This window comes from Mandrillus leucophaeus, unplaced genomic scaffold (genome assembly GCF_000951045.1).
Source record: "Mandrillus leucophaeus isolate KB7577 unplaced genomic scaffold, Mleu.le_1.0 Scaffold55, whole genome shotgun sequence".
Classification (NCBI taxonomy): domain Eukaryota; kingdom Metazoa; phylum Chordata; class Mammalia; order Primates; family Cercopithecidae; genus Mandrillus; species Mandrillus leucophaeus.
In genome coordinates this window covers 4,916,536-4,934,642 of record NW_012105919.1, presented here as the reverse complement: position 1 = coordinate 4,934,642, position 18,107 = coordinate 4,916,536, and the positions used below count along the sequence as shown (strand labels likewise).

The window sequence follows — 18,107 nt, the reverse complement described above, 5'->3', positions numbered from 1 at the left end:
AGCACAGAGCCTGGCACCTAGTAGGAGCTTATTAGTGCCCAGGTGCCATGAGGAAGAGGAGGACTCATTGCTGCTCAAGCAGCAACCGTAATGTCCTGCCTTCTAAGGCAGTTACAAGAACTCATGCTCCACACCCAGTCTCCAGCTCTCTGCTTATCCAGGTTCCTTGTTGGCAGCCAAAAGAAGCTTGTTGTAAACCCCCCATCCCCTCCCCACCAAGCGGAAGCCTTCGTTTTATCCATTGTCCCTGTATAATGGCAGGGCATTATATTTTTCCTTGCAAGTTGATGCTTGCAAAACACCTGTCAAATTGAACAGCGAAGGACAGGGCTTTGAAAGTCATTGTAAAAGTTGGCCTGAGTAGGCAAAGACCTTGACACCAGACAGAGATGCTTTCAAAAGGGAATAGCAAGACAGACGTTTTTCCACCAAACTGCCCTCCCCGTCTCGCCTGTCCTCTTCCTGCCCCTGCCCGCTGCCCCACACCTCCCTCCCTTCCTTGCCGGCCAAGAATCAGGTTTCTCATCTCCAGCACAGCAGCCCCGTGGTAGGTAAAGTGCTATTCTTCACTGCCTTGCATGTGGGAGTTTGAAAAGAGAGAGCAAGGAGGGAAGAAAGAGGAAAGTCCGCCGCTGGCTGTGTCCTTTTCTTCCCGAGCGTGTTACAAACCAGCAGGGTCACGGCATCGAGAAGCTTTCAGGGCCGCGGCAGGCCGCAGTACCTGCGAGCGCAGCCGAGAGAATATAATGGTATGGAAGAAATCCGTGCGCAGAACCCTCTGTTTTACAGCACTCACAGCCAGGGAGGCCGGGCAAACAGGCTTTTATTTGGCCGGGAGCGTGGCTCTGCTTCCCGTGTTGTCTTATTCCAGCTGGGGAGGACTGATGGGCTGTGGTTAGCGTTTCTACCTTTCACCTCCAGAGCTGGGAGCGCAGACATGACCAGCATGGTGAGTGGCTGGCAGTGGCACCTTCCCCCGCCTGCCCAAGCCAGACTGGGCTGGGGCGGGAGATCTGTGAGCAGAGCGCCCAGAGAAGTGCTCTTCCGGCACAGACGGGTGGCTGTCCCCATGGGTCACTGGCCTCTAGCAAACAGTCACCCTCCCAGCCTCACGGGGGGCAGGGAAGGAGCCTGCTTGCTAGAGCCCTGGTCCCAGCAGCCCCCACCGACCCCGGCCCCCACTGCCTCCCGGCCAGGGTGTCAAAGATGCAGCTTTCCCCCCACACCCCTCCTTCTCGTGATTCCCTTGTCATGCCCTTCCCCTCGTCCTCCTCAAGTGCCACAACCTGCCATCAGGTGCTCACGTGTGCAATTAAGATCCTTCTCCATGTGACATTTTATCCTCTGTGGGGGTACAAGGCCCTTTGCCCATCCTGCCTGGGCCCCATATCTAGCACAGAGAGGAGGTGCTCAGTGACCATTTGTGGGGTGGAAAAATGAACATAAATAAGAATCTAATCATCAGCATGATGATTAGAATTTAATTGAACATCTAATAGATGCTGGACACTGTGTGAGTGTTAACTCGGTTCATCTTCACTGTCACCCCACAAGGAAGGAAGCCAGGGCTCAGAAAAGCTGGCTAATGTGCTCCAGGCCCCATGCTTAGCCACAGGTGTGCAGTCGGCACTGGAGCCCTGTGTGGTCTGAAGCCAGATATTCTTAACCGGGTGCTTCGAAGCACCGCTGGTCTGAAAAGGCAATCATGTAAGTTCTTATAAAGATCAAGCCGGGGGAAAAGGAAAGAAAGAGGGTGAGAGAGCTTTGTCATGGACCTACCATGTGCAGAGAGTGATACCGGGTGCTTTTACATAACTCAGTCTCATTTCAGGCTCACAGCTGCCTGAAGAACAGTGTTGCTCCCATTTTACTGTAGCACAAACCAAGACCCAGAGCAGCCTAGTGCCTGGCCTGAAGGCACACAGGTCTGGACACTGCAGAACTGTAGTTAATGTCTATACCTGCGTGTTCTATCACACCCTGTATCCTCAGCACTTCCTAAATCCCAAATTGCCCTCTCTTTATTGGATCTGGACAGTTGCAAACCACAGCCTATAATCTATTTTTATAAATAAAGTTTTATTGCAACACAGCCATGCCCATTTGTTCATATATTGTCTAGGGCTATTTTCTTCTACTGCAAGGACAAAGTTGAGTGGTTGTGACAGAGACCCCACGGCCCACTAAGTCTAAAGTATTTGCTTTTTGGCTCTTCACAGAAAGGGCTTGCAGCCCCTAGGCCTTGTGAAGTGGCTGCCCTTATTTTATCCAAAAGCCAAGGGTGGCTAGTTCCTCCCATGGTGACTCCTCCCTTTCTCAGAGTATATAACTCTAGAGGCATCATAGCTGCACCCCCAGTGCCCTGGGCTTAGATCTCCAGCTTCCCCAGATGGGAGGCCCCCATTCATTCATTCATTCATTCATTCAACAGTTCTTCACTGATGACCGTATTATCAAGCTGTGCTCCGGCACTGAGGGCAAAGCAGTGTACAAAAGAGAAAGTCCTCCCCCGTGGAGCTCATACTTGAGTGAGAGAGACAGATGATTGCCCCCTCCCCCGCCCCACCAAAAAAAATAAGTAGCAACAAAGTTCTGATGATACCAAGTCCTGGGGTGGAAATTAGAAAGGGTAACATATGGTTGGATGCAGTGGCTCACACCTGTAATCCCAGTGCTTTGAGAGGCCAAGGCAGGAGGATCACTTGAGCCTAGGAGTTTGAGACCAGCCTGAGCCATATAACGAGACCCCGTCTCTTAAAAAAGAAAAAATTAAAAAATTAGCCAGGCGTGGTGGCACACACCTGTAGCCCCAGCTACTCGGGAGGCTGAGGTGGGAGGATCGCTTGAGCCCAGGAGTTCAGGGCTGCAGCACGCCATGATTGTGCCCCTACACTTCAGCCTGGGCAACAAAGCAAGACTCTGTCTCTTTAAAAAAAGAAAAGAAAACAAAAGAAAAATAGCATAATGAGCTCTTCAGGGCCAGAGAGGGAAAGGAGAGATTCCAAATATGGTGGTTGGAAAGTCTTTCTGCCGAGTCAGCATTTCTGTGTGATACGAAGGGAACAACCAGCCAAAGATCTGGGGGGAACCATCCCAGGTAGCAGAAGCCACAAGTGCCAGGGTCCTAGGGCAGAGTGTGTTCAAAACAGGCAGAGAAGCCAGCAGGGGTTCCTCCCGGGGCCTTGTGTGGCCTGCCAGGAAGCCCAGCTTATATTCAAGTTACAGTGGGAAGCTCCTAGAAGATTTGAGAAGAGTCTCAGGACCTGATTCACACTGTCAGACCTCATCCCCTGCATTGTAGAGGGGCAAGAATGGAGGGCAGAGGTCCCATCCAGGCCAGCAAGGGCCCTGGAGCAGAGGCTGTGGAGGTGGGGAAGCAGGTGGATTGAGCATTTTTGGTAAAGGTAGAACCAGCCAGACTTGCTTCTGGAAGGCAGGAGAAATATCAAAAGTGGTGCATAGTTTTTGCTCCAAGCCACTCACAGGATGGTGGTGCTGCGTGGTGAGCGGAGGCCTAGGAAGCTGGGAAGAACAGGTGGCTGGGCGGGGGTGTTCTGAACGTGTTGGATTTGAGACACCTATTAGGACTCCCCTCGATGTCAGGCAGATAGATCTATGAGTTGGGAGCTCAGGGGCGAAGTCTGGGCTGAGATATAAATTTGGAAGTCATCAGCAGACAGATGATATTTAAAGCCTGCAAGAGTTCATCCCCCTCCCCACTCCCATAACTTAATCATCATTCACAGGACCATACATTTTCAAAAGACAGGAGACGAGAGAGCCCGTTATCCCCATGTCAACCTTTGTGAATAGGCCGCCTTGATCTTGCCCATGAAAACATAATCATCGGGCTTTCAAACTCACAGTCAGGAAAGTTCAAGCAAGGATGTGAAGTCACAGAATTTATTATTCAGAATATCCCTTGGTCGTGGTTCCTTTCATCCACCTGGAGACAGAGGTTTTCTATAAGCTTCCCATTTTCATTCCTTCACCTGGGTCCTTCTTGTTTTCTCCTGAAGACTTGGCTGTGGCAGCCCTTCGTCTGGAGGTGTTAAAGGCCTAAGCAGGAGGCGGGCAAAGAGAGAGACTGTCCCGGATTGCCACAGCAGGTCCTGACAGGAAAGGCTGAGACTGGATGGGCCATGGGGATATGCAGCTGTTTTATCCCTGACCTCTTTGATCACTTCTCAGCCAAAAGTGGTGGCTCACGCCTGTAATCCCAGCATTTTGGTAGGCCAAGGTGGGTGGATCACTTGACCCCAGGAGTTCGAGACCAGCCTGGCCAACACAGTGAAGCCCTGTCTCCACTAGAAATACAAAAATTAGCCAGGCATGGTGGTGCGAACCTGTAATCCCAGCTACTCAGGAGGCTGAGGCAGCAGAATTGCTCGAACCTGGGAGACGAAGTTGCAGTGAGCCGAGATCACGCCACTGCCCTCCAGCCTGGGCAACAGCATGAGACTTAGTCTCAAAAAAACAAAAAAAAAAGGAAAGAAAAGAAAAAAGAAATGATCACTTTTTGTGTTCACGGTAGTGTGTCTTAATCTATCTCCAGCTTCTGGTCATGTTGGGAAGTGGTTCCAGGAGAGGTTGAGGTTGCCCGGGAAACCCACTCTTTCTCACACCCCTGGCTCCCACAGCTGCTGGAGGCCGAATCCAGAGGAGGAAAATCAAGGAGAGGGAATTCTTTTGGTCAAGGCAGTTCCCAAGTGTGCACCCAAGTGGTGCACATGGCTGGCCGTGCAGGGAGCCATGATCGGAGAGCAAAATGCTTCTCCCTGCAGCGGTGCGGGGAGGCTAGGGGGCCTGGAGGTCAGCTGGAGCAGGTAGGGCCCAGTCAACCCCTCCTACTTCCTTCCACTCCCCCACGCCCGCGCCTCGCTGGGCGGTGTTTTGGAAATAATTCCAAGTGCTTCGGCAATATCCCGCACACTCTCCTCCCCTTCCCCCGGGAGCGGCTGTCCGTGCGGGGAAGGTACTTGCTCCCAATCCAGCTAAATTGTTATTGACTTGTGTTCTCTGCGTTCCGCAAACATTTCACTCAGACGTCGCCAGCAAGGCCAGGAATCCCTGCTAGGGCTAACGGGGAAGCCAGCTGTGCCGGGCCATTTCTCGTGCTCTTCCTCATCGATCACGGAATTAAACTGACAGAAGGAGAATTTCAGAGCGACTTGGGAGGGGCAGGGGCTGGGCCGGGATTGGCCGAGGGTTTGGGCGCTTGGGGACCAGAGTGCTAGAAACAGGGACAGGAGGAGGGTGGGTTTCCCTCCAGGGTTGTAGCTGGTGGTAGGGAGCGGCCAGTTTTATTTCTGAACTGTAGGCTGGCCCAGCCCGGAGAAACCCAAGGAAAACACACAGACAAGGTTTTTATTACTGCTTCATGACCACAAGTGAAACTAGTGGGGTTTAGTAGGCAGAGAGGAGAGAGAGAAAAGAGCAGAGACCACAATCGCAAGTTGTCGGATGAAATTAGATCTCTGTTTTGCCTACCGGATACGAAAACAATGGTTTTGAATGAATCATCACTATTTTTGTATTGGAAGATTTAACGTGAAAATCAAGATTCTGACCTCTTTTGAAAAATCAGATTTGGCCAGGCTGGTTCCACATTCCTACAGGGCACCAGGCCCAAGGAATGGCTGCGCATTTATATGAAGGCTGGGCTTCCCCTTGCCCACAATGCATAGTCCTCCCTGTAATCTCCCCCTACCCCCTGGGCTGTTTGATGTCATCATATTCCTATCTGGACCCTCGAGCCTTTGCATTTACACAGCCTGGTGCAGACACCACTACACCTTGGCCCCATGAGGTGTTACCAGCTGCTCCCTTTCAGCCTGTGCCCTCCAACCCAGGGCCTATGCCAAAAGAAAAGAGATCAGTAGCTGATGTGGACCAAATCCTAAGACTTGGGAGATTCCTCCAGACCCAAGGCAGAGAAGTAGGGGACACCTTCCCACCTTTCCTGGTTCTTTTTCCCTTTTCCCGGTGTCACCTTCACCGGGACACTCCCCTTGCTTCCCAGCCCGCACAGGTCTCCCAGCATCTGTAACTAACAAACATGTGGGACCAAGTCTAGAAGCTCCCAGGCATAGCCCACGCCTACAGCCCTAGCTCAGGATAAATCCACGGGAATCCGGGCTGCAGCGCCTTCGCCGGCCCCTGTGTATGGGGTTGTGCGTGGCCAGTTGTGGAATTCTGCACACACACAAGACACCCAGAGCACAGAGCGAAGTTACTCCACCCACCAGCCCAGTCTCCAGCCGCTCAGGGAGCCCAAGTCCTCAGCACCAAGATTAATAACAGCGGTCATCATGGTAGTCATAATATCCCATGCGCACCCCAGGCCATTTGCATCGGAACCTCTGGAGGTAGGATCCAGGCATCAGTGGTTTCCTAGCTGATTCTATCAGACAGCTGGATTGAGAACCAATGGCCTTTGAAAAGAAAATTGCTGCTACACGGCCCGGTTCTGTTCATGCCTTTCCTGTTGAGACCCGCCTGCCTAGGGAGGCTGGGCTATTGTCCCCAGCCGGCAGGGCAGGCTTTGCTGTGCTGTGCCAGCAGGGCTAGAGCCAGCCCCGTCTGAGCTCAAGGTCCTGCTTGGAGAATGTGGCCACTTGACTCTTCAAAGCCCTAGTGTGGCTGCTTCCTCATCTGAAAAGTGGGACAATGATGTTACCCAGCTGGTGGAATTTCTGTAGGAAAATCCAGAGCCAGGAGGCCTCTGAGGAGTGGTCCCTGCGACTCGCCCCTCAGCCTTATCTTGGGCAGCTGGATTTCCCCTTTGCTGGGCACTGCATGTCCTCTGGGGTGGCCTCACAGGACCCTTTGATCGTTAGCTTTCATGTTTGCCTGGCACCTCAACATGCCAGGCCCTGGGCTAAGTGCTCTCATGCTTTATCTCATCAGATCCCCTGTGGTGGGTGCTATTACTGTGTCCTGTCTACAGAAGAGTAACTTTGGTGACTCAGAGCAGGCTGGGACCACCAAGTGGCAGCACTCAGGTCCCACCTTGTTTTGTCTGCCCTGAGCCCTAGTGTGGCCCCGTGGCTGGTGGTTTAGTTTATCCTGTGGAGTTTTTTCACTGCCGTATCCCTAGCATCATTCCTGGCACATAGAATGTGTTCGGTCATGCTTGCTAAGAGTGACTGAAGGCAGGAACCCTTAGGGTTCCCGTGAGGTAAGCAGAACAGGCACCATCCCCATTTAACAGGTGGGAGCACTGAGTGACATAAGGAGCTTAGCAGCTCCTGGGAGTCCCGCAGTGGCAGAGGCCAGTCTACAGCCCAGGGTCCTGCCCACCCGCTCTGTGCAAGGACTCTCTCAGATCACACCTAGTTCTTAGAAGGACTCGCTGTGTTTTAAAAAGCCACAACTGGCTAGACGTGGTGGCTTACGCCTATAATCCCAGCACTTTAGGAGGCCAAGGCGGGTGGATCGCTTGAGCTCATGAGTTCAAGACCAGCCTGGCCAGCATGGTGAAATCTCGATTCTACTAAAAATACAAAAATTAGTTGGGCGTGGTGGTGCACACCTATAATCCCAGCTACTTGGGAGGCTGAGCACAAGAATCACTCGAACCCGGAAAGCAGAGGTTGCAGTGAGCCGAGATCACACCACTGCACTCACCTGGGCAACAGAGTGAGATTCTGTCTATTTGAAAAAAAAAAAAAAAAAAAGGCACAACCCTAAAACAGCCTCCTGTATCAATAAAGGGCCATTGGCTTGGTCTTAGGGGCCAGGCCAATCTCCTGAAGAGTACTTTTTATTCTGTGCATATCTAATGTGTGCCTGCTGTACACAGAGCCCTGAGATGCAGACCCATCTGGGTATGAGAGCTCTGCCCATGGGGGCTGCAAGATCTGAAGCCAGGGAGGATGGGTAGAGACCCAGGCACAGGCACCAGCAGCTGAGGGTGGGGATCTGGCTCGGCCAGCCTTCCAGAGCAGGCAGCCTCCCAAGCCAGGCCAGCCTCCTGCGGTACCCATACCGTGACATCCTCATACTCCCCAAGGGTGGGAGCTACAGGTGGCTGGTGTCCCCCAGCAGCCCAGGACTGCACACCAGTGAGTCTGAAGATTGTAGTGCCTCATTCTGGCCTCCACCTGCCCCATCCTCCTTCCTCCCCTTGCCCTCCTGTGCCCCCGGCCCATGCCCTTCACCCCGGCCTCTTGGAGTCAGTTCTGTCTCCCACTTAGCGGAGTTTGTCAAAGCCTTGCTTATCCTCTGTCTCGGGAAGTAGCAACTTGGGAGCCTCCAGGAACAGGTGGAAAAGCTCCCGTAAGTGAGGCCTCCGGTCTCCAGGGGCAGCTAGTACACAGCCTTGTCAGTTACCTGTAGGCACGGAGGGGACAGGTCTGCCACGCTCACAGGTTAGCCATTCCAGGTTCAAGAGAAACTAGAGGTGCAGATTGTCATGTAGCATCTCCCTGTTTTTGAACATTAGTCACTGATTTCTTTATTCATGGCAAATCATGTCAGCAAATCCAGATGCTCTAATGTGGGCCCACAGTGGGAGGCCCTGCTGCATCCCATTGGTCACTTTTTTTTTTTTTTTTTTTTTTGAGACAAGAGTCCAGAGCTGCTGTTGCCATCCTCATGTTATAGAGGAGGGCAGTGGCCCACCCTCATGCTCTCAGTAACAGATTCTATCAATAGCAGTAAGAATGACCAATCCGTATTGACATTCTTGCCGTGTGCTCGGCACTATTGTGAAGGCCTTACATACATATATTCATTCTTTTAATACCCTTACACACCCTAGGCGTGTGAATTTCATCACCATTCAGTAACTGCAGAAACTGAGAGGAGCCCAGAGAGGTGAAGCAACTTACCCAAGGTTGCCCAGCCAGGAGCAGCAGGGTTTCATCCTGGCAGCTCACCCGCCCAGCAACCCGCATCTAGCACCCTCCATCCTGCACCTCAGGCCTCTCCACTCAGAATCCAGCCCTGGGCTTCCTGGCCCAGCGCTTTTCCCCTCCCCAAGCTGTTCATGCCTGCCTCTTCCCAGGGTTCCTTTCAGAACTCCCTTCTCCTCTTATCAGCCACGCTCTTCTCCCACGGCTTGCCTTTCCTCAACGTCTGCTTCTGGAACAAAACCCCAAGAAGCGCTTTCTCTTGTCCTCCCGACACACCCCCGCCCCCCGCCCGCGCCTTTCTCCCTGCCTGCGCCTTTCTCCCTGCCTGCCTGGGCCTCCCATGCAGGGCCGACAGCGCCAGCCAGGGAAGGGAGAGACACAGGCTGGCATTCTGTCAAGGAATTAATTGAAAAATAAAATCATTAGGTGGGAACTCCAGAAATGCAAAAATGGTAGTCGGAGGTTGGGGGGGAGGGGGGCAGGACTGGGGGGTTGTCGGGGGACGGCTGAGCTTTTTGTCAAGTTAATTTCTCGGGTATTGATGTTTGGTGACATTCACTTGTTGTTTATCTTCGGGTGCAGCTGTAATACTGAAAGAAAATGCACAGCTTGTTTCGTTTATTTATTTTACACCTTTCTCCGGTTCTGCATTATGTTTGTTTGGTGAAAACCCACTGAGGCTTTTGATGTCGGGGAAGTGGGATTTCAGCAGCTGTTCCCTGCAAACAGGGTGCTCCTCAAGGAAGCAGGGCCGGCGGGAGGTGCGGGGTGTCATTTGGTGGGAACTCAGGGCCTGACACGTCCTCCAGGGGGGCAGTTGGGGGCCCAGCCTGAACCCTGGCAGATATGCCTGGCCCAGGAGCACAGTAATGGCTCCTGAGTAGTGGGCCCCTGGGCATCACAGGCCCCACGCGTGAACCTGATCATCTTTATAGTTGCCTGCTGAGATGTCCCCTATTTCTGTCCCCACTGTATAGTCAGGAAGCCAAGGCTCAGAGAGCTGAAGTGACTGTCCCACGGTCACTTGGCTGGTCAGTGGCTGAGCTAGAACCTCAGATCATGTGACTCCCATAGCCATGGAATTGCCTGTCACCATTGTGCCTTCCACGTCCCTTGCCCCACAGTGAGTCAGCAGATGCCCCTGTTTCCAGTGTGCAAACCGAGAAGGCAGGGCTCACACTTCCGTTGGCCTTGATGAACCAAATCATCTCATTCCTTTACCTGCCAACTGTGTACTGCTCATGTATCATAAGCCAGCCTCCGTGTAAGAGCCCCCGCCCTGTGAGCTCTCACTGCCCCAGTGGCCAGGAGAGACACGAAATCAACACCTTTCCTATCCATAATAGTAACACAGGTATTGGTCTCTGCACCATCGACTGAGCCCTAACAAGGAGCCAGGCATTGCCCTTTTTACTCATTTCAGCCCCACCACAACCCCTAGTATTCCCATTTTACAGGTTAGAAATTGAGGCACAACTATCTGGTTCTTTCTCCATCTCCCCCTGCCAGACCAGAAAGCCTTAGGTGGGGCCAAACCAGGCTTGTTCCCCACCATGCCTGACCCAGAGCAGGTGCTGCAGGTGTCTCTGTCGTGTGAGAGAATGAGAGCATGAATGAAGGCTCTGAACAACTGTTCTTGGCCTCATCTCTGCTACCGTTTGTCCTTCAGCAACCTACACTCCTTGACCCTCAAGTTTCCCTATCATTCACTCCCTCAGTCTCTCAGCACACTTTTATTGATCATCTACTATGTGCCAGGCACAGTTCTGGGCATTGAGAATGGAACAGTGGATAAAACAGACAGAAACCCCTGCCCTCCTAGGGCTGACGTTCCAGCCAGGAAGACAGATAGTAAAGTGCAAATATGACACACAGTGAGACTGGGAGACATGCTGTGGGGGAAGTGGACAGGAAAGGGATTAGGAAGTGTACGTCAGGGCACTCTGGAGGACTTGGGATTTTCAATAAGGAGGGAAGCTTCACTGAAAAGGTAAGGCCCCTGAGTGGCTCCGTGGAGGAAGAGCATTCCAGACCAAGGGAACAGCAGGTGCAAGGCCCTGAGGTGGGAGTGCTGGAGCCAGGAGCCAGGAAGGGGCCCGAGTGCCTGAGCAGAGTGGGAGGGAAGCAGAGAGGGGGTGCAGCCTGCTCAGTGGCCCTGGCAGCCAACGTAACAGCTTTAGCTTTTCCCCAGGTGAGATGGTGCCCCTGGAGGCTTGAGCAAAGGAGCGGCATGCCGTGATGCAGGATTTAACAAGCTCCCTCTGGCTGCCATTCAAGACCGGACTTCTAGGAGGGAGGGCAGAGGAAGCCAGAGGCAATGGTGGTGCGGCCCAGGGGTGCAGGAGCATGGGGAAGAAGCGCCCCAAGTCCGGGTATATCTTAAAGGTTGAGCCGACACAATGGATGGGGCGAGAACTCGCCCCTCGCCTGTCCCTCCAAGTTGTCAGGATGTGGGAAAGAAGAAAAAATCCCATGCCGCCACTGCTGGCCATCCCTTAGACCCCAGGCCAGGCCTGTCCCAGGAAGGCAGGGACCCCCGCCCCAGGAGTGAGCTGCCACCCCAACCCATGTTAGCAGATGGGAGGGGCGCCAGCGATTGCCTGCAGGCCCTGTTTTGTTACGTTTCTATTTTCCAGCTCCTATTACCTGCCCACAAATTCAATTTCCAGAGGCCATTGTACACCTCCAGGACTGGCGATTATAAGGAAACCAAGAGTGTCTAGGAGGGCGTGAGGAAGGAGAGGAAGCCGGCATCTGAACCCCAGGCCACCAGTCCCCACCACCCCAGCCCACCCTGTCCCCCTCTCCCTTTTCATGATTAACAATGATGGGTACAGCTGCCAGACCTTGAGTCTCCCAGGTGGGCGCCTCCCGCACCTTCCGCACCCTCGCCATGGGGCAGGCTCTGCCGTCTCTCTCACCCTTGCTCTGTCTGCTCATTCCCTTTTCTGGGATATTTCACAAGCACTCGCTGGGTGCCAGGCAGCGTACTAAGGCTAGGGACACAGCAATGAGTGAGACAACATCCCACACAAAGAAAGGCCTGCGGCAGTGTGGATAATAAAAAGTGCCGGGGGTGGGGTGGCATTGGAGCTCAGGGGGAGAGGGAGAGGGAGATCTGGGTGCTGCCAGTGCAAAGGTCTTGAGCAGGGGGAGGTGGGCCAGCTCCAGTGACGCCTCCAGAGGAGCTTGGGGCTTTCTTAGGGAGTGGTACATCTGACACACATGGTTTAGAGGGATCCCTTGGTGGGAGGGGGATCTCTAGTGAGGGGCTGAGAGGTACTTGGATTGGGATATAGCCATGGAGATGAAGAGAAATGAGGTCAATGTTTGAATTGATTTGGGAGGGATGAGATTGAAGAAACAGTTTCAGAGGTAAAATCACTCGCCCAGGAACACACAAAGGGAAACCAAGTCTTCATCTCCTGGCCAAGCACTGTGCTGGCCCTGGGGAGGTCTCGGTAGAAACGGCTAGGCGGAGAGATAGAGGTAAAGGGCCTCAGCGTGATTTATTCGGGGAGGTGTTTGAGCCATGGAAAGGGAGGAAATTTGGACAGCCTCTTTACACTGCCTCTGTACAAATCAAGCCTTATCTGCGAGCAAGGCTGCCCATTGACTAGTGGTTAGACTAGCAGAGGGACTGGCAGAGGAAGCCAGCCTGGATCCCAGCCTCACTTTTTTCCTGGAGGGCCAAGGGACCCCACACATCCTCTCGTGCCACCATTGATCCCCTTGGAGTTCTCTGCCCAGCACCCGAGACTTCCATGAAAAGCAGAAAGACTGTGGGTTTAGGTGTGACTGGGGTTCGAATCCTGGCTCCACCGTTTCCTAGCTGGGTGACCTCAGGCCTGCCTGTCCGTGCCTCACTTCCGCCACCTGCGTACCACCTGCCTGTGGGGTTGCTGACAGAAATGGAGCAGTGGCTCATGATGGTACCTAATTAGGAGGTGCTTGTGGGACTGAGCCCACAGTGCCCCTTCCTACCTCCATGCTTTTCTTCATGACCCTGAATTCCCTCTCCTCACAGAAAACTCCTCTGCATTCTTCAAAGCCCAAGTCAAATAGTCCTCCTCTTCAAAGCCACCTCTAATTGTCATTCCTTCCATGCCTTCTCTGGAATCCTTGAGCTTTGCATCTGTTCTATTCACCCGCCACTTACTGAGCACCTGCTCTGTGCCAGCCATGTAGTACACCGTTAGCCTGGCCTCCAGGAAAACAGAAACAGCTTCTATTTGTCTCCCCACCCGTGGCCCACTGCTTGGCTCAGCCTCTCTGAAGGGTTTCAGCTTCCTCCACACGAAGCTCTGACCTGCTGTGAGGAAGTAGCACAGGAGACCCCCCTCCCTCTTTTTTCTCGAGGGAATCCTTTCCCCTGTGGGTGGAAGACGGGGAGGGGATGGCCAGGGAAGCAGGAGAGTTTCTGAGAGTGCGAGGGAGGCAGCCCCGTCATGGCGATGCTGAGACTAACCCTAGTGTTTCTCTCTCCTGCTCATTCCCCTTTTGATTCTCTCCCCTGCTCCTTGTCTTTCTTCATTGCCCCATCCTCTCTCCGCCACCTCTGTATCTTCTCTCCCTCCACTCCCCCCCCACTTCCCTCTCTCGCATTTTCTCACTGCTTTTCTGTCTCCCTGCACCCTTGTTCTGCTCATCGCTCCCCTCTCCCTCCTTCCTCTGTCATTTCTCTCTTCCTGCCTCCCAACCCTCTCGGCTGTTCTTTTCTCCTCTCTTGCCATCTGGGCTCCCACAGAGCCCCCGAAGAAAAAGCGGTCTGTGGTGTTGGACGAGATCCTGGAGCAGCTGGAAGGCAGTGACAGCGACAGCGACAGCGAGGAGCAGACCCTTCAGCTGTGAGCTGGCGCTGAGAGGGTGCGTGGCTCTGGGGCCCTGGGGACCCGGACAGCCGCTCCAGCTTCTGCACTCCCCACCGTGTGGGCTGGGGCGTGGGGCGGGGAGCGGCAGGGAGTTCCGCCCTGCACTGATCTAAGGTCGGAGGAGACAGGGGATGAGGAAGGCCTCAGGCCACTGCCCAACAGCCCAGGCATCCTGGGTTTCACCAGTGACACGTTCTAGCAGACACGGACTGCGCACCTGCTCTGTGGCAGACACGGAAGAGCGCAAGGGAGCAAGGAGTGTGGGAGTGCAAGGGAGGAGCCACGTTAGGAAGAGAGACTTGGGGATAGCTGCACAGGGAGCGAGGAGCCCTGCTCCCCCTGTCCCCACCCCAGGAGAGTGAGGGGACGAGGGCCGGCTCTCTGGCATCAGGCTGCCTGGACATGAAACCCCGTCTCCAAGCTCAAGCTGGGAGACCCTGGCCCAGTTTCCTTATCTCCCAGGGCCCAGCATTGCCCTTGCTAGCTAGTTCTTACCTCATAAGGTTTTAGAGAGAAATAAACGCAATAATGCATGAAGAGCGCCGAGCATGATGCTGAGCCCTGTTCTTACTCTCCCTCCAGGGCTGCTGAGCTAGAATTCCCACCTATGGCTTTCCAAGGGACTGTTCACAGCTTGGGACTTGGTCTCTGTCCTGCCCCATCCTCATCACTTGGGACCACGAGCCCTGGTTCAGTCACCCAGGGAAGCCTCCCAGCAGCTCATGAAGCATCGAGCTCCAAGCCCAGATGCCAGGCTCCCCGGCTGATCCGAATGATGTCACTCATGGCGGATGCGTTCTGCTCATGGGCCCAGAGCCATGTGAAATGCATCAAGGTCCTCTCCGCTGGCCAACAGCATCCTCAGGCTTCTGTCAGGTGCCCGTGTTCACATTTTCTCCAGCCTGAGACGCAGCCTCCTGCCTGGAAGGGTCTGTGCCAGCACCAGCCAGAGGGCAAGACGGAGAGGGCAGAGCAAGAACTGCACGGCATATGACTGCGGTCTGAATCCAGGCATTGCCATTCCCTGAGGTGTGACCTCAGACTAATGACGTCCTGTCTGAGCCTCCGTTTTTCTCTCTAGGAAATGGGGGTGATAATTGTGCCTACCTCAGATAGACAGTGCCAGAGTTAAGTGAGTCAAGCCAAGTAAAGCCCAGAGAAGATTCTCATCAGCACTTTTGTTGCGTCTTCATTTAGAATCACTGGGTGGGGCTCCAAGTGAGAGTGTGGGAATCTTCAGACTCTGTGCATAAAGCATGGTCTATGCGTTTTGGTGGGGATGAGGTTCCGGTCTTCATCCAGTTTTCAGAGTGGCCCAGAGCCCAGGCAAGGCCACAGAGAGCTGGCAGCCTGCAAGACCAAGCGTATGCCTCGTGTCTTCTAGGGCAGGCACCCCCTTAGCCATCCAAGCTCATCCCTGAGAATTCGTGGTTAACAGAAGAGACGGAATGGCTCGTTCCCCAGCCCTTTGCTTTTTTTTTTTAGAGACAGGGTACAGTGGCATGATCACAGCTCACTGCAGCCTTAAGTGGTCCTCCCACCTTAGCCTCCCAAAGTGCTGGGATTACAGGTGTGAGCCATCACACCCAGCCACATTCTCCAGCTTTTATAGTGGGGTGGCTCATAGAGTCACATTGACCACAGCCTTCTGGATGTGGGGGCTGAATGGTGAGGTCTCTGTTAAACCACACCCAGGCCAACCCTCAGGTGACCAGGCTCCCAAGTTGCTGTGAATCATGTGGAATTACAGGGCTGGAGAACCTACCCCATGCCTTCCTACTGCTCAGATCCGTGAGCTGGATCATGTCCTGTTCGACAGCACCTGGCTCCTTCTGGCTGAACCGTCTTGTCTGTACAATTTGTACTCACATTTCCACAACACCAGAGCCAGCAAGTATGGCCGGCTGGTCACCAAAAATCAGGTGTAGACCCACGGGCCTGGAGCAGAGGCAGGCGTCTTGGGGCACTGACTTCACTGGCCCAGAGGATGCTTCTAGAACCTCCCCCCAGAGCAGGATTCAGCATCGTCCAGGGCTTGGTGTGGGATGAACAAACATGGGTTCCATAACAGTCCACCACTCTCCAGCCTCGTGAGCCTGGGCAAGTGACTTAACCTGCTGAGTCCTCAGTCTCCTCATCTTTAAAATGCGGTGATCCAAGTAGCATCTCCGTCACAAAAGCGTCCTCAGGCCCAGGCAGCTGCAGGCCCCTGCCGGAGCTCACACAGTGGAATGATGGGAATCAGGGCTGTCCGACCCTTCCTGCGTCACTGCCTTCCCTGTGGCCAAAAGAAAAAGCTGGTGAGCTGGGGGAGGTTCAGGAACTGCAGGAGAATGAAAAGTGGCAAGAGGAGGAGAGCTTCCAGCCTTTCTCCAGGCCTGGCCCGGAATTGGCAGTGCAGAGCGAGGCAACTTGGAGACCATATACTGAGGCTGGCCTCTGCGCCCCTGCCCCAGGCACTCGCTGTTTGGAAGGGGCAGATCTGTAAGCACACAGGAGTAGTGGAGTCCACTCCCACAGAGATCTCGGGGTGCCCTTTCTTGCCGCGCCCACCAGACTGCACCCTCATCTCCTCTCCTCCGGCTCAGCTGTCCTCGTGCAGCCAGTGTGGCCTGACTGATCCGTGAGCTGGATGGTTTGCCCGGTCCAGAGGAGGGGCTTCATCTCTTCTTCCTTTGGAGGAGAGAGACTGGTGAAAGCGTCTTACGAGAAATTCCTCCGTCCAGCATGTGGGGGTTGAACTGGAAGACTCTAAGCCTTCAAGCCAAGGCAGCAAGGGACTGATAGTCACTGCTGTCACTGGGAGGGGGACACGGGAGCTTTCCAAAAGGCAGCTTTGGTTGTGTTTGCAGCAATGATGGGACGTTGGTAGACCCAGACACCCAGAAGATCTGGGAGAGAAATTCCAGAAATAACCCACCGAGGGGGCACTGAGGAAGGAGTACTGCTTCACGGCGGTGAACCTCCTGACCCAGGTCAGGACTGCTGCAGGGGGCAGGAAACTGGCTCAGCCACATCTCAGAGGGGCTGTGACCCGTCCCCTGCCGATATGGTCACCAGAGAGCCAGGAAAGAGAACCATCACAGGCTGGACCAGAGCACATGCCTGGGAAAGGAGAGGTGACACCAAGAGGCCAGAGGGGCCAAAGGGACACAGGGAGGTGGGAGATCAGCGGGACACGTGCCTCAGAAAAGCCAGAGGCACACATCTGGACAAGGCCTGGGACCCAGTGTTCACAGCGCGGCTCAGTTAGCTGGGAGGAACGGAGATAGGCTGTTTCCAGAGTTGGGAACTGGCTAGACCCGCATCTACTGTCCTCACGTCCGTCTCCCACCCGCTGTGGGTCTCAGGGGCCTGGCCCCTTGAGCTGCGTCTCTGAAGCTCCCTTGTCAAGAGGCTTGTATTCAGTTTGGCCAGCGATGGGCAGTAGCAGGCACCCGGAAGGCTGGTAGAAGAGACACTCCAGGCATCCCACCTTCTCCCTCTGTCCCCTGTGGCGTCTTCACCAAGGGTCCACCCCTGGATGGGTGAGGAGGGCCCTGGTATCTCTGCTGTAGGATGCACACAGTCAGACTGCAGGAGGGAGATGGGTGGTCAGACAGGTCCTGGAGAACAGACAGGGGTGAGGGACAGTGGGGCCTGGAGGAGGGACAGGCGTGAGAGACAGTGGTGATGGAAGGAGGAGAATGGAATGCACAGGCCCTGACTCCAAAGACCTGCGTTAGAATCTCTAGGCTCTCAGTGTCTCCAGACCTTGCGTTCCATGTCTTTCAAATGGGTCCAGGAATTCCTGCCTCATTGGATTCGTTAAGACAGAAACAGAAGGTCATGAATGGAAAGTAGTTAGCAGACTGTGTCATGCCTGGTGAGTGCTTAGTAATGGTAGTTGCCATCATTATTGTGAAAATAACTTCAAAACAAGGCAAGCTTGTTGGGCTGCACCCAGCAGATGTCAGGCCAGCTGGGCCCACGTCCAGAGGCTGGGGCAGAATAGGGACTCAGAGAGCACTGCGCCATGTTGGGGAGGAGGCTGTGATCCAGGAAGGAGCCTGTAGGAGGTGCCCCCCACCCACTGGCCCCAGTAGGCAAACCAGCACATTGTGCACCTGGCTATTCCTGCACAGAACCAAAGTTCAAGCCCAGATGGGCCAGTGGTTGTTGGGAAACAGCTGAACACCCCACCAGGAGCAGCTGCCTGTCTGTTGCTATGTCTGTGTGTCTGTTCCTAACCCTTTCTTTTTTTTTTGAGACAAAGTCTCGTTCTGTTCCCCAGGCTGGAGTGCAGTAGCGTGATCTGGGATCACCTCCCTGGTTCAAGCAATTCTCCCGCCTCAGCCTCCCAAGTAGCTGGGATTACAGGTGTGCACTACCACACCCA

The 18,107-nt window shown here is 54.2% G+C and overlaps 1 protein-coding gene across 2 annotated transcripts in view; it reads left to right on the top strand.

Annotated features, from left to right (window-relative positions):
* The window catches only part of RBM19 (RNA binding motif protein 19), a 158,507-nt gene extending 143,603 nt beyond the window's left edge, over nucleotides 1-14,904 (top strand). The window contains exons 26-27 of one of the 2 annotated variants that reach the window (XM_011997927.1): nucleotides 13,606-13,724; nucleotides 14,312-14,904. In XM_011997927.1, the coding sequence (XP_011853317.1) occupies nucleotides 13,606-13,709 (104 nt within the window). In that variant the 3' untranslated portion in view covers nucleotides 13,710-13,724; nucleotides 14,312-14,904. Of the gene's footprint in view, nucleotides 1-13,605 lie in introns of both variants that reach the window. The other variant, XM_011997926.1, reaches the window with a different exon arrangement.
* The last annotated feature ends 3,203 nt before the right edge of the window (nucleotides 14,905-18,107 follow it).